A 16,446-nucleotide genomic window follows, 5' to 3' on the forward strand; every position below is an offset into this window, starting at 1 on the left:
TTTACAGCATGTCTCCTCTTTACAGCATGGTCATGTCTCCTCTTTACAGCACGGTACTGTCTCCTCTTTACAGCATGGTCCCTGTCTCCTCTTTACAGCATGTCTCCTCTTTACAGCATGGTCCTGTCTCCTCTTTACAGCATGGTCCTGTCTCCTCTTTACAGCATGTCTCCTCTTTACAGCATGGTCCCTGTCTCCTCTTTACAGCATGGTCCTGTCTCCTCTTTACAGCATGATCCTGTCTCCTCTTTACAGCATGGTCCTGTCTCCTCTTTACAGCACGGTCCTGTCTCCTCTTTACAGCATGGTCCTGTCTCCTCTTTACAGCCTGTCTCCTCTTTACAGCATGGTCCTGTCTCCTCTTTACAGCATGGTCCTGTCTCCTCTTTACAGCATGGTCCTGTCTCCTCCTTACAGCATGGTCCTGTCTCCTCTTTACAGCATGGTCCCTGTCTCCTCTTTACAGCATGGTCCTGTCTCCTCTTTACAGCATGGTCCTGTCTCCTCTTTACAGCATGTCTCCTCTTTACAGCATGGTCCTGTCTCCTCTTTACAGCATGTCTCCTCTTTACAGCATGGTCCTGTCTCCTCTTTACAGCATGTCTCCTCTTTACAGCATGGTCCTGTCTCCTCTTTACAGCCTGTCTCCTCTTTACAGCATGGTCCTGTCTCCTCTTTACAGCATGCCTCCTCTTTACAGCATGGTCCTGTCTCCTCTTTACAGCATGGTCCTGTCTCCTCTTTACAGCATGTCTCGTCTTTACAGCATGGTCCTGTCTCCTCTTTACAGCATGTCTCCTCTTTACAGCATGGTCCTGTCTCCTCTTTACAGCATGGTCCTGTCTCCTCTTTACAGCATGTCTCCTCTTTACAGCATGATCCTGTCTCCTCTTTACAGCATGGTCCTGTCTCCTCTTTACAGCATGGTCCTGTCTCCTCTTTACTGCATGGTCCTGTCTCCTCTTTACAGCATGTCTCCTCTTTACAGCATGATCCTGTCTCCTCTTTACAGCATGGTCCTGTCTCCTCTTTACTGCATGGTCCTGTCTCCTCTTTACAGCATGTCTCCTCTTTACAGCATGATCCTGTCTCCTCTTTACAGCATGGTCCTGTCTCCTCTTTACAGCATGGTCCCTGTCTCCTCTTTACAGCATGGTCCTGTCTCCTCTTTACAGCATGTCTCCTCTTTACAGCATGGTCCTGTCTCCTCTTTACAGCATGGTCCTGTCTCCTCTTTACAGCATGGTCATGTCTCCTCTTTACAGCATGTCTCCTCTTTACAGCATGGTCATGTCTCCTCTTTACAGCATGGTCCTGTCTCCTCTTTACAGCATGGTCCTGTCTCCTCTTTACAGCATGGTCATGTCTCCTCTTTACAGCATGTCTCCTCTTTACAGCATGGTCATGTCTCCTCTTTACAGCATGGTCCCTGTCTCCTCTTTACAGCATGGTCCCTGTCTCCTCTTCACAGCATGTCTCCTCTTTACAGCATGGTCCTGTCTCCTCTTTACAGCATGGTACTGTCTCCTCTTTACAGCATGGTCCTGTCTCCTCTTTACAGCATGGTCATGTCTCCTCTTTACAGCATGGTCATGTCTCCTCTTTACAGCACGGTCCTGTCTCCTCTCCTCTCAGCATCCCTCTGTCCGTATGCTCACGGAAGCATGAAGTAAGCTGGTTAGTGTGTGTGTGTGTGTGTGTGTGTGTGTGTGTGTGTGTGTGTGTGTGTGTGTGTGTGTGTGTGTGTGTGTGTGTGTGTGTGTGTGTGTGTGTGTGAGGGGTAGAGGGAGGGGAGGGGGGTGTTGATGTGCTATGTACTGAACTGTATTGCTGCTGACCAAGGGCCAGGTTCTTCTTGCCCCACAGCGGTTTTATGCTTGTCTTGTCTACCAGAGGATCGAGACTTCAAGATGGAAGCCTCAGTGTTGTCTTGTCTACCAGAGGATCGAGACTTCAAGATGGAAGCCTCAGTGTTGTCTTGGCTACCAGAGGATCGAGACTTCAAGATGGAAGCCTCAGTGTTGTCTTGTCTACCAGAGGATCGACACTTCAAGATGGAAGCCTCAGTGTTGTCTTGTCTACCAGAGGATTGAGACTTCAAGATGGAAGCCTCAGTGTTGTCTTGTCTACCAGAGGATCGAGACTTCAAGATGGAAGCCTCAGTGTTGTCTTGTCTACCAGAGGATCGAGACTTCAAGATGGAAGCCTCAGTGTTGTCTTGTCTACCAGAGGATCGAGACTTCAAGATGGAAGCCTCAGTGTTGTCTTGTCTACCAGAGGATCGAGACTTCAAGATGGAAGCCTCAGTGTTGTCTACCAGAGGATCGAGACTTCAAGATGGAAGCCTCAGTGTTGTGTCTTGTCTACGAGAGGATCGAGACTTCAAGATGGAAGCCTCAGTGTTGTCTTGTCTACCAGAGGATCGAGACTTCAAGATGGAAGCCTCAATGTTGTGTTGTGTGAGGTCCACTCACATAGACTGGCAGAATTCTGCATAATCATTTATGCAGAATAAACCCAAGATTCTTAATGTAAAGTACAGCAGTAGTTATATAGGATGAGCTATGTGGAGAATACTGTATGGACAGCAGTAGTTATATAGGATGAACTATGTGGAGAATACTGTATGGACAGCAGTAGTTATATAGGATGAGATATGTGGAGAATACTGTATGGACAACAGTAGTTATATAGGATGAGATATGTGGAGAATACTGTATGGACAGCAGTAGTTATATAGGATGAGATATGTGGAGAATACTGTATGGACAGCAGTAGTTATATAGGATGAGATATGTGGAGAATACAGTATATACAAGGGGTGATAGGTAGGTAGCCTGACCCACTGAGCCAGAGGGGTGGTAGGTATCCTGATCCACTGAGCCAGAGGGGTGGTAGGTAGCCTGACCCACTGAGCCAGAGGGGTGGTAGGTAGCCTGACCCACTGAGCCAGAGGGGTGGTAGGTAGCCTGACACACTGAGCCAGAGAGGTGGTAGGTAGCCTGACCCACTGAGCCAGAGGGGTTGTAGGTAGCCTGACACACTGAGCCTTAGGGGTGGTAGGTAGCCTGACCCACTGAGCCAGAGGGGTTGTAGGTAGCCTGACACACTGAGCCAGAGGGGTGGAAGGATAAAGAACACATGCTGTGACAACAACCTCAGAGGAATGTCATTAGATTATCCACACAGAAAACCATTCATTTATAGCACCCGTATGGCCAACTCTGTTACAGACACGCCAGTATCACAGTCGACTAGGCCAGTGTTTCCCAAACCTCTCATCGACTACCCTCAGTCAGTTCCATTTACGTTTTCAAATATATTCCTGAACTACCAGCGAGACGAGCTAAAAGCCCTTGATTAGTTGAATCAGGTGTACTTACTTGCTGCAATGGATCAAGTGGAACAGGCTGGGGGTAGTCTACTGGAGGAGAGATCTGGGGAAACACGTTGCTACCAGGCTATAACTTATTAACTATAACGTATTAATAAATCATCTCAACTAGAATGGCGTTAGTCGTGTTACGGATGACGTCATACTATGTAGTCTGCGGGGAGGAAAAAAACCCTTGAGGGCTCCATCCAGCCTGATACACCGACATAAACAAAGGATCTAAAGATGACCGTCCACTAATACTGCCAACCAAGCTATTATATACCGGCCTTTCTTCTGATGAAATGTGTGTTACTACTAGGACTCTATAGGACTTCTCCTGTGCCGTTGAAAATGTCACCCACACCCCTTATTGAAGTTAATACATTAAACCGGGTAGGGCTCACTGCCTTTACCGCGTGGTCCAGACTAGACCACTTCTCAAAACCCATCCCTGCACCCTCCGATACAATAATATCACAGACAAATATGATGAATTACCAGTAATTCAGTTTTTGGTTGCCTTTCTGGCCACCTCACTGTATATCTAGATCGATTCCCATATCCCGAGGTTGAATAGGGCACCTTTTACTTCACGTTTTTTTGACGTCGGGCCATTACATATAGGTTATTCTCTCTCGCAGAGCCCTAGCGCTCACCACAACGAGGCTGAGCCGTGGAGGGAGACACGGCGTTGAATTACACCGGCCACGGAAAAACAAGAAGACTCCGAGACAGTGTGTGTGGGGGGGATATGTTCGCAAAGGAAACCTGTAGGCTACTCCTGAGATTGAAATGCGCCTGAGATTTATCTTTGAGACTTTCTGAATGCTCATACCGCTGAAAAGATGCCGGGTTGGAAGAAGAATATCCCCGCCTGTCTTCAGGCTGACCAAGAAGGAGGTAGGAACCTGCCTAAGCTTTATTTAATTTAGCCTGTCTCCGGGGCGCCTGTTTTCAACCACACATACTCTCATTATTGCTGAGCCTTCAGCGGTGTCGGTGTGTAGACGCCGCGACCACGGCAATTCACAATAAGTGAAAGTTCCGGCGGGGAATCGGTTGTTGTTTTACGCGTTGATGTTTCCCGGAACAAGCTCGGTTTGGAATATCTACCAGGCTACAGTAGTAGCGGCGTGCACGATTCATTCACAAACATGCAGCTAGCAAGTGTCAACTTTTATTTTTAGTTCATGCTTTTGTTTTCTCTGCCAGGGGTCTCGTCTTGGTGCTCGAGGCTCCGGTCTTTAGCGGTAGTGTTGGTTGGTGGGCCTCCGTCCAGATTGACTGTGCACTTGTCCGCCCAGCTCCTGTAGCCCAACACACGTCACCCTGCTCCATGCCTGTTGTTTTGTCCATAGAAGTAGCCTATGTAGGCTATGTGTTTCCTTGCTGTTGTCTAGGCTATGTGCTATTTGCAAGTTATGCCGACGCATATCCATATAATGACCATCGGTAATAAGACGTCTATAGTCTAGTCAGTAGAGAATGGTGTAGGCGGTTGCCTTGAGCTTTTTGTTCGCAATGTTTGTGTAATGAATGGCGGATAATGATCACGTTTCAGTCAGTGTCTCAATCCACTGCTATCATTCCCTCAGACTCTATAGTAGCCTATTCCCCTATTCCCAGCCCATGTGTTCAGGCAACTAAGGACCCTTCCGATACATTCCGATGACCAACAGCAGATCCATTTGAACAACAGAGAACAAGCTCTCTCTCTCTCTCTCTCTCTCTCTCTGGCACATGTGAAACGAGCATAAACCTGTTTTAGGCAGCACGTTTGTTACTTGCGCCGTGTCATACGGAATATATCAGGAAGTCTATGTCTGCATAACGATCATTATAGCCGGAGGGTAGGCATATTATACAGCCCCGTTTACCATTACCGTCATGATTTAACACCAGGGGCACCGCTGGGCTGTCTCATGAATATGGCTATGAAATGATGATTAATTCTCGGTGTATTTAGTGTGATGTCATCAGTGATGTATTTATCTGTTGTATTGGGGATACGACTGGTGGAATATCATGTGAAATATAGGCTTAGCTATAATGCATAGTCACACATGCACACACACACACACACACACACACACACACACACACACACACACACACACACACACACACACACACACACACACACACACACACACACACACACACACACACACACACACACACACACACACACACACATGCCAGCTCAGTACAATATACTTTATTGCCACGCAACCAGAGTTGGTGGTATGTGTTTACAGGACAGCATGGTATCTCTGAAGGTTGGTGGTATGTATTTACAGGACAGCATGGTATCTCTGAAGGTTGGTGGTATGTATTTACAGGACAACATGGTATCTCTGAAGGTTGGTGGTATGTGTTTACAGGACAGCATGGTATCTCTGAAGGTTGGTGGTATGTATTTACAGGACAACATGGTATCTCTGAAGGTTGGTGGTATGTGTTTACAGGACAGCATGGTATCTCTGAAGGTTGGTGGTATGTATTTACAGGACAACATGGTATCTCTGAAGGTTGGTGGTATGTGTTTACAGGACAGCATGGTATCTCTGAAGGTTGGTGGTATGTGTTTACAGCACCTCAAATAACATGTTGATTCTACATATACCCCCAGTCTCATAAACACCCAGTATGATATACCCCCAGTCTCATATACCCCCAATCTCATATACCCCCAGTCTCATATACCCCAGTCTCTGACAATATTGATAACATGAAAACAGCCAACCAGCTCTGCTAGGGCGAGTACAATGGTCAGAGTGAGGTGTTGTCTCATTTGTGTCTGGAAGTAGCTAGCAAGCTAGCCAACGTTAGCCTGTTAGCTTGGGTGCTTGACTGCCGTTGTGAGGTCAGAACGCTCGGGTCAACCCTACTCCTGGGCCAGAGCGTCAGGGGTGTGCGCTCTGAATTTACGAATGGACAATCTGACAACGCTCTGAATTTACGAATGGACAATCTGACAACGCTCTGAATTTACGAATGGACTATCTGACAACGCTCTGAATTTACAAATGGACAATCTGACAACGCTCTGAATTTACGAATGGACAATCTGACAACGCTCTGAATTTACGAATGGACAATCTGACAACGCTCTGAATTTACAGGACAATCTGACAACGCTCTGAATTTACGAATGGACAATCTGACAATGCTCTGAATTTACAGGACAATCTGACAACGCTCTGAATTTACAGGACAATCTGACAACGCTCTGAATTTACGAATGGACAATCTGACAACGCTCTGAATTTACGAATGGACAATCTGACAACGCTCTGAATTTACGAATGGACTATCTGACAACGCTCTGAATTTACGAATGGACAATCTGACAACGCTCTGAATTTACGAATGGACAATCTGACAACGTTCTGAATTTACGAATGGACAATCTGACAACGCTCTGAATTTACGAATGGACAATCTGACAACGCTCTGAATTTACGAATGGACAATCTGACAACGCTCTGAATTTACAGGACAATCTGACAACGCTCTGAATTTACAGAACAATCTGACAACGCTCTGAATTTACGAATGGACAATCTGACAACGCTCTGAATTTACGAATGGACAATCTGACAATGCTCTGAATTTACGAATGGACAATCTGACAATGCTCTGAATTTACGAATGGACAATCTGACAATGCTCTGAATTTACAGGACAATCTGACAATGCTCTGAATTTACGAATGGACAATCTGACAACGCTCTGAATTTACGAATGGACAATCTGACAACGCTCTGAATTTACGAATGGACAATCTGACAACGCTCTGAATTTACGAATGGACAATCTGACAACGCTCTGAATTTACAGGACAATCTGACAACGCTCTGAATTTACGAATGGACAATCTGACAATGCTCTGAATTTACGAATGGACAATCTGACAACGCTCTGAATTTACGAATGGACAATCTGACAACGCTCTGAATTTACAGGACAATCTGACAATGCTCTGAATTTACGAATGGACAATCTGACAATGCTCTGAATTTACAGGACAATCTGACAATGCTCTGAATTTACGAATGGACAATCTGACAACGCTCTGAATTTACGAATGGACAATCTGACAACGCTCTGAATTTACGAATGGACAATCTGACAACGCTCTGAATTTACGAATGGACAATCTGACAATGCTCTGAATTTACAGGACAATCTGACAATGCTCTGAATTTACGAATGGACAATCTGACAACGCTCTGAATTTACAGGACAATCTGACAACGCTCTGAATTTACGAATGGACAATCTGACAATGCTCTGAATTTACGAATGGACAATCTGACAACGCTCTGAATTTACGAATGGACAATCTGACAACGCTCTGAATTTACAGGACAATCTGACAACGTTCTGAATTTACGAATGGACAATCTGACAATGCTCTGAATTTACAGGACAATCTGACAATGCTCTGAATTTACGGATGGACAATCTGACAATGCTCTGAATTTACGAATGGACAATCTGACAACGCTCTGAATTTACGAATGGACAATCTGACAACGCTCTGAATTTACAGGACAATCTGACAATGCTCTGAATTTACGAATGGACAATCTGACAATGCTCTGAATTTACGAATGGACAATCTGACAACGCTCTGAATTTACGAATGGACAATCTGACAATGCTCTGAATTTACGAATGGACAATCTGACAACGCTCTGAATTTACAGGACAATCTGACAATGCTCTGAATTTACGAATGGACAATCTGACAACGCTCTGAATTTACGAATGGACAATCTGACAATGCTCTGAATTTACGAATGGACAATCTGACAACGCTCTGAATTTGCAGGACAATCTGACAACGCTCTGAATTTACGAATGGACAATCTGACAATGCTCTGAATTTACGAATGGACAATCTGACAACGCTCTGAATTTACGAATGGACAATCTGACAACGCTCTGAATTTACAGGACAATCTGACAACGCTCTGAATTTACGAATGGACAATCTGACAATGCTCTGAATTTACGAATGGACAATCTGACAACGCTCTGAATTTACGAATGGACAATCTGACAACGCTCTGAATTTGCAGGACAATCTGACAACGCTCTGAATTTACGAATGGACAATCTGACAATGCTCTGAATTTACAGGACAATCTGACAATGCTCTGAATTTACGAATGGACAATCTGACAACGCTCTGAATTTACGAATGGACAATCTGACAACGCTCTGAATTTACGAATGGACAATCTGACAACGCTCTGAATTTACGAATGGACAATCTGACAATGCTCTGAATTTACGAATGGACAATCTGACAATGCTCTGAATTTACAGGACAATCTGACAATGCTCTGAATTTACGAATGGACAATCTGACAACGCTCTGAATTTACGAATGGACAATCTGACAATGCTCTGAATTTACGAATGGACAATCTGACAATGCTCTGAATTTACAGGACAATCTGACAATGCTCTGAATTTACGAATGGACAATCTGACAACGCTCTGAATTTACGAATGGACAATCTGACAACGCTCTGAATTTACAGGACAATCTGACAACGCTCTGAATTTACGAATGGACAATCTGACAATGCTCTGAATTTACGAATGGACAATCTGACAACGCTCTGAATTTACGAATGGACAATCTGACAACGCTCTGAATTTACAAGACAATCTGACAACGCTCTGAATTTACGAATGGACAATCTGACAATGCTCTGAATTTACGAATGGACAATCTGACAACGCTCTGAATTTACGAATGGACAATCTGACAACGCTCTGAATTTGCAGGACAATCTGACAACGCTCTGAATTTACGAATGGACAATCTGACAATGCTCTGAATTTACGAATGGACAATCTGACAACGCTCTGAATTTACGAATGGACAATCTGACAACGCTCTGAATTTACAGGACAATCTGACAACGCTCTGAATTTACGAATGGACAATCTGACAATGCTCTGAATTTACGAATGGACAATCTGACAACGCTCTGAATTTACGAATGGACAATCTGACAACGCTCTGAATTTGCAGGACAATCTGACAACGCTCTGAATTTACGAATGGACAATCTGACAATGCTCTGAATTTACAGGACAATCTGACAATGCTCTGAATTTACGAATGGACAATCTGACAACGCTCTGAATTTACGAATGGACAATCTGACAACGCTCTGAATTTACGAATGGACAATCTGACAACGCTCTGAATTTACGAATGGACAATCTGACAATGCTCTGAATTTACGAATGGACAATCTGACAATGCTCTGAATTTACAGGACAATCTGACAATGCTCTGAATTTACGAATGGACAATCTGACAACGCTCTGAATTTACGAATGGACAATCTGACAATGCTCTGAATTTACGAATGGACAATCTGACAACGCTCTGAATTTACGAATGGACAATCTGACAACGCTCTGAATTTACGAACGTCCAGAGCTCACTCTGGCACTCCAGAATGAATTGAAGAACACACCCTAAGGTCATGTCCCAAATGCACCCTTTTTCCTATAGTACTGCACTAATGCACCCTATTCCCTGTACTAGTGCACTAATGCACCCTATTCCCTATAGTAGTGCACTAATGCACCCTATTCCCTGTAGTAGTGCACTAATGCACCCTATTCCCTGTAGTAGTGCACTAATGCACCCTATTCCCTATAGTAGTGCACTAATGCACCCTATTGCCTATTGTAGTGCACTAATATACCCTATTCCCTGTAGTAGTGCACTAATGCACCGTTTTCCCTGTAGTAGTGCACTAATGCACCCTATTCCCTGTAGTAGTGCACTAATGCACCCTATTCCCTATAGTACTGCGCTAATGCACCCTATTCCCTATAGTAGAGCACTAATGCACCCTATTCCCTATAGTAGAGCACTAATGCACCCTATTCCCTATAGTAGAGCACTAATGCACCCTATTCCCTATAGTAGAGCACTAATGCACCCTATTCCCTATAGTACTGCGCTAATGCACCCTATTCCCTATAGTAGAGCACTAATGCACCCTATTCCCTATAGTACAATGCTCTGACAATGCTCTGAATTTACGAATGGACAATCTGACAATGCTCTGAATTTACGAATGGACAATCTGACAACGCTCTGAATTTACGAATGGACAATCTGACAATGCTCTGAATTTACGAATGGACAATCTGACAACGCTCTGAATTTACGAATGGACAATCTGACAACGCTCTGAATTTACAGGACAATCTGACAACGCTCTGAATTTACGAATGGACAATCTGACAATGCTCTGAATTTACGAATGGACAATCTGACAACGCTCTGAATTTACGAATGGACAATCTGACAACGCTCTGAATTTACAGGACAATCTGACAACGCTCTGAATTTACGAATGGACAATCTGACAATGCTCTGAATTTACAGGACAATCTGACAATGCTCTGAATTTACGAATGGACAATCTGACAACGCTCTGAATTTACGAATGGACAATCTGACAACGCTCTGAATTTACAGGACAATCTGACAACGCTCTGAATTTACGAATGGACAATCTGACAATGCTCTGAATTTACAGGACAATCTGACAATGCTCTGAATTTACGAATGGACAATCTGACAACGCTCTGAATTTACGAATGGACAATCTGACAACGCTCTGAATTTACGAATGGACAATCTGACAACGCTCTGAATTTACGAATGGACAATCTGACAACGCTCTGAATTTACAGGACAATCTGACAACGCTCTGAATTTACGAATGGACAATTTGACAATGCTCTGAATTTACAGGACAATCTGACAATGCTCTGAATTTACGAATGGACAATCTGACAACGCTCTGAATTTACGAATGGACAATCTGACAACGCTCTGAATTTACGAATGGACAATCTGACAACGCTCTGAATTTACGAATGGACAATCTGACAATGCTCTGAATTTACAGGACAATCTGACAATGCTCTGAATTTACGAATGGACAATCTGACAACGCTCTGAATTTACAGGACAATCTGACAATGCTCTGAATTTACGAATGGACAATCTGACAACGCTCTGAATTTACGAATGGACAATCTGACAACGCTCTGAATTTACGAATGGACAATCTGACAATGCTCTGAATTTACGAATGGACAATCTGACAACGCTCTGAATTTACGAATGGACAATCTGACAACGCTCTGAATTTACGAACGTCCAGAGCTCACTCTGGCACTCCAGAATGAATTGAAGAACACACCCTAAGGTCATGTCCCAAATGCACCCTTTTTCCTATAGTACTGCACTAATGCACCCTATTCCCTGTACTAGTGCACTAATGCACCCTATTCCCTATAGTAGTGCACTAATGCACCCTATTCCCTGTAGTAGTGCACTAATGCACCCTATTCCCTGTAGTAGTGCACTAATGCACCCTATTCCCTATAGTAGTGCACTAATGCACCCTATTGCCTATTGTAGTGCACTAATATACCCTATTCCCTGTAGTAGTGCACTAATGCACCGTTTTCCCTGTAGTAGTGCACTAATGCACCCTATTCCCTGTAGTAGTGCACTAATGCACCCTATTCCCTATAGTACTGCGCTAATGCACCCTATTCCCTATAGTAGAGCACTAATGCACCCTATTCCCTATAGTAGAGCACTAATGCACCCTACTCCCTATAGTAGAGCACTAATGCACCCTATTCCCTATAGTAGAGCACTAATGCACCCTATTCCCTATAGTACTGCGCTAATGCACCCTATTCCCTATAGTAGAGCACTAATGCACCCTATTCCCTATAGTAGTGCACTAATGCACCCTATTCCCTATAGTAGTGCACTAATGCACCCTATTCCCTATAGTAGTGCACTAAATCACCCTATTCCCTGTAGTAGTGCACTAATGCACCCTATTTCCTATAGTAGTGGTGGATGTAGGTCCATGTCAAATCTAGCAGCTATTTCAGCTCCGTGGGGCTAATATTCAGAATAGACGGGCTAAAGCGTAACCTTGTAGATCATAAACTGTCTGTCTTTGACCAGTAAATAAGTTAGATGTTCCATTAGAATCCCAACACCCGGGTCAATAATGAGAGGAGGAGCATCTCTTCACAGTGGCTGGCGTAGGAAAACCTAGCGTGCTTTATGGTCAACTGCACGAGTTCATAGCTTCATACTGGCATGGGGCTGTGTTTCTTAGAAAATCATAATTGACCATAGACCACTGTTCCCGCAAAGGCACGTGGGTGATTTTCCTCCTAAAGTTTTCAGAGATTTTTTTAAGAACACCAGCAAAAATCAGGTGCAATACATTTTAGTTTTGTAAATCTGTAAATTTGTTCCAATATATATCCCCACGCATAATTTTTAAACCTTTATTTACCTTTATTCAGTTAAGAACAAATTCTTATTTTCAATGACGGCCTAGGAACAGTGGGTTAACTGCATTGTTCAGGGGAAGAATGACAGATCAGCTTGTCAGCTCGGGGGTTTGAACTTGCAACCTTCTGGTTACTAGTCCAACGCTCTAACCACTAGGCTACACTGCCTCTAACCACTAGGCTACTCTGCCGATCTGATCTTATACAAATGTAAACAAGGATTGTGTTTTAGTCAGGTATTATATCACTTCTTGCCGTCAATTTACGTCTGGGTGATACAGGTATACCAGTATGGATTTTTAACAATACCCGGCTATAACCATATTTTGATATAGTGCTATTTAAAAAGTGTACACACACACACACGCACACGCACACGCACACACACACACACACACACACACACACACACACACACACACACACAGACACACACACACACACACTGAGAGTTCATATTTCACTGTGACTTTTGCACCGTGCTTGACTAAACTTGGCTCGTTCCGCACCGCAGTACAGAGCTGCTGAAAGATCAATGTGTTTGGCTTTCACAGATATTCCTCCTCTGAGAGAAAAGGAATAAGCATAGTGTGCCAGTCAGGTGGCATATCTATTCATTCACACACTCTTTCATGTGGAGGAATGCAGTAGAGATAGAAACCCAAGCCCAGCTCTATCTTAGCCTGTTCAACCACTATGTCAAGATAACTGTTGAAATGACAGCCCAGCTCTATCTTAGCCTGTTCAACCACTATGTCAAGATAACTGTTGGTGGATAACCAGGTATGAGAGCAGGCCCAGTCTGCTACCCACATTGCACCCTATTCCCTATTGAGTGCCTTTACTTTAGACCAGGGCCCATAGTGCCAAGGAGGAGACATACGGGTGCTTGGGAGTGTAGTCCTGTGTTTGTGTGTGTGTGTGTGTGTGTGTCCTTACCAATATCTGGCCTTAAGGGTGACACTTCTACACATCAAGGATGGTTCCATGATTGAATAAAGTGACATCACACAGGCCCCTTGTGAATGAGGCGTGGACACCACTACTACTGTCACGCTCAAGAACATGTGTTGATACCAAACGGACTTGTACAAGGTTACTGCTAAGCCTCACTAGTGAGTGTCTAGACACATTTTAGAGGTAATTTGTTGAAGTCAAGGATTTTTGTTTTGCCAAGGACAGGCCGAGTTTGGGTATAGGCTCTGGCTATAACTCTGTGAACACATTGGTTGGCCTTTCACTCACTCAGTGTAGAGGACTTTGTTGGCCTGGCTGTGAGTTCACTCTGTGTCGACTTTGGTTGGCCCTGGCTGTGAGTTCACTCTGTGTCGACTTTGGTTGGCCCTGGCTGTGAGTTCACTCTGTGTCGACTTTGGTTGGCCCTGGCTATAAGCCGGTGTCAGATGCTTCCCTGCCTCCCTCCAGCCAGCCTGCCAGTCAGTCTTCCTGATCCTCTGCAGTGCAGCTATGCAATGAGGTGTGTGTGTGTGTGTGTGTGTGCAGCTCTGCAATGTGGCATGTAATCGGGTTGAGGGGAGCCCGGGGTGTGGGCGGTCACAGCTCGCTCTGCGGTAACAAAGCACAGGATTGTGGGAAGAAGATTCAGAGTATAGAATCTAAGGTGCATCTGTTTAGGGCCAGATAGCTTTTCCAATTTGCTCTGTTTTTTTGTTAATTCTTTCCGGTGTGTCAAGTAATTATCTTTTTGTTTTCTCATGATTTGGTTGGGTCTAATTGTGCTGCTGTCCTGGGGCTCTGTGGGGTGTGTTTGTGTTTGTGAACAGAGCCCCAGGACCAGCTTGCTTAGGGGACTCTTCTCCAGGATCATCTCTCTGTAGGTGATGGCTTTGTTATGGAAGGTTTGGGAATCGCTTCCTTTTAGGTGGTTGTAGAATTTAACGTCTCCTTTCTGGATTTTGATAATTAGCGGGTATCGGACTAATTCTGCTCTGCATGCATTATTTGGTGTTCTACGTTGTACACGGAGGATATTTTTGCAGAATTCTGCATGCAGAGACTCAATTTGGTGTTGGTCCCATTTTGTGAGTTCTTGGTTTAGATCTGCAGATCGTAATCTGGATGTTGTAGTTCCCTGTTCGGTTTGATGGCGCAGAAGGCCCTTCTTACCTTGTCTCAGATATTTTACAGCCTTGTGGAAGTTACCTGTGGTGTTGGTGTTTCTCTCTCTCTCTCTTATGAGCAGATCAAATCTGGGTCTTGTTTTTAACCAGATTTCAGTCTGAATTGGTTAAAATGACCCCGTTACAACAGTTAATACACCATGAGGAACACTGAGATAAGAGGGAGTCAGAGAGTTTTAATTTTAATTTTATTTTCTCACTCTGTCACCTCGCTCTGTCGCTCTGTCACTCTGTCACCCTGCTCTGTCACCCTGTCACTCTGTCACTCTGTCACTCTGTCACCCTGTCACCCTGTCACCCTGTCACTCTGTCACTCTGTCACCCTGTCACTCTGTCACCCTGTCACCCTGTCACTCTGTCACTCTGTCACCCTGTCACTCTGTCACTCTGTCACCCTGTCACTCTGTCACTCTGTCACTCTGTCACTCAGTCACCCTGTCACTCTGTCACTCTGTCACTCTGTCACCATGTCACTCTGTCACTCTGTCACCCCGCTCTGTCGCTCTGTCACTCTGTCACCCTGTCACTCTGTCACCCTGTCACCCTCTCACCCTGTCACTCTGTCACCCTGTCACCCTGTCACCCTCTCACCCTGTCACTGTGTCACCCTGTCACTCTGTCACCCTGTCACTCTGTCACTCTGTCACCCTGTCACCCTGTCACCCTGTCACTCTGTCACTCTGTCACCCTGTCACTCTGTCACTCTGTCACTCTGTCACTCTGTCACTCTGTCATTCTGTCGCTCTGTCGCCCTGTCGCTCTGTCACCCTGTCACTCTGTCATTCTGTCACTCTGTCACCCTGTCGCCCTGTCACTCTGTCACCCTGTCACTCTGTCACTCTGTCACCCTGTCACTCTGTCACCCTGTCACTCTGTCACTCTGTCGCCCTGTCGCCCTGTCGCTCTGTCACTCTGTCACTCTGTCACCCTGTCACTCTGTCACCCTGTCACCCTGTCACTCGGTCACTCGGTCACTCTGTCGCCCTGTCGCCCTTTCACCATGTCACTCTGTCACTCTGTCACCCCGCTCTGTCGCTCTGCCACCCTGTCACTCTGTCACCCTGTCACTCTGTCACCCTCTCACCCTGTTACCCTGTCACCCTGTCACTCTGTCACCCTGTCACTCTGTCACCCTGTCACCCTGTCACCCTGTCACCCTGTCACTCTGTCACTCTGTCACTCTGTCACCCTGTCACTCTGTCACCCTGTCACCCTGTCACTCGGTCACTCTGTCGCCCTGTCGCCCTTTCACCATGTCACTCTGTCACTCTGTCACCCCGCTCTGTCGCTCTGTCACCCTGTCACTCTGTCACTCTGTCACCCCACTCTGTCACTCTGTCACCCTGTCACTGTCACCCTGTCATTCTGTCACTCTGTAACCCTGTCGCTCTGTCACCCTGTCACTCTGTAACCCTGTCGCTCTGTCACCCTGTCACTCTGTCACTCTGTCACTCTGTCACTCTATAATTAGGCTTCTCCAAGCTCTGATGCTGCTGATGGTCATTAGTAGCCTACTAAACTTGCTGGTCATTAGTAGCC

The 16,446-nt window shown here is 45.1% G+C and overlaps 1 protein-coding gene across 1 annotated transcript in view; it reads left to right on the plus strand.

The window, feature by feature from the left end:
• Positions 1-4,062: 4,062 nt before the first annotated feature.
• The window catches only part of LOC139393684 (glutamate receptor-interacting protein 1-like), a gene marked incomplete at its 3' end in the record, with an annotated part of 523,241 nt that continues 510,857 nt past the window's right edge, over positions 4,063-16,446 (plus strand). Inside the window, exon 1 of the mRNA XM_071142027.1 lies at positions 4,063-4,276. Within this exon, the coding sequence (XP_070998128.1) occupies positions 4,222-4,276 (55 nt within the window). The remainder of the gene's footprint in view (positions 4,277-16,446) is intronic.

Source organism: Oncorhynchus clarkii, unplaced genomic scaffold, assembly GCF_045791955.1.
Source record: "Oncorhynchus clarkii lewisi isolate Uvic-CL-2024 unplaced genomic scaffold, UVic_Ocla_1.0 unplaced_contig_10417_pilon_pilon, whole genome shotgun sequence".
NCBI classification, from domain to species: Eukaryota; Metazoa; Chordata; class Actinopteri; order Salmoniformes; family Salmonidae; genus Oncorhynchus; species Oncorhynchus clarkii.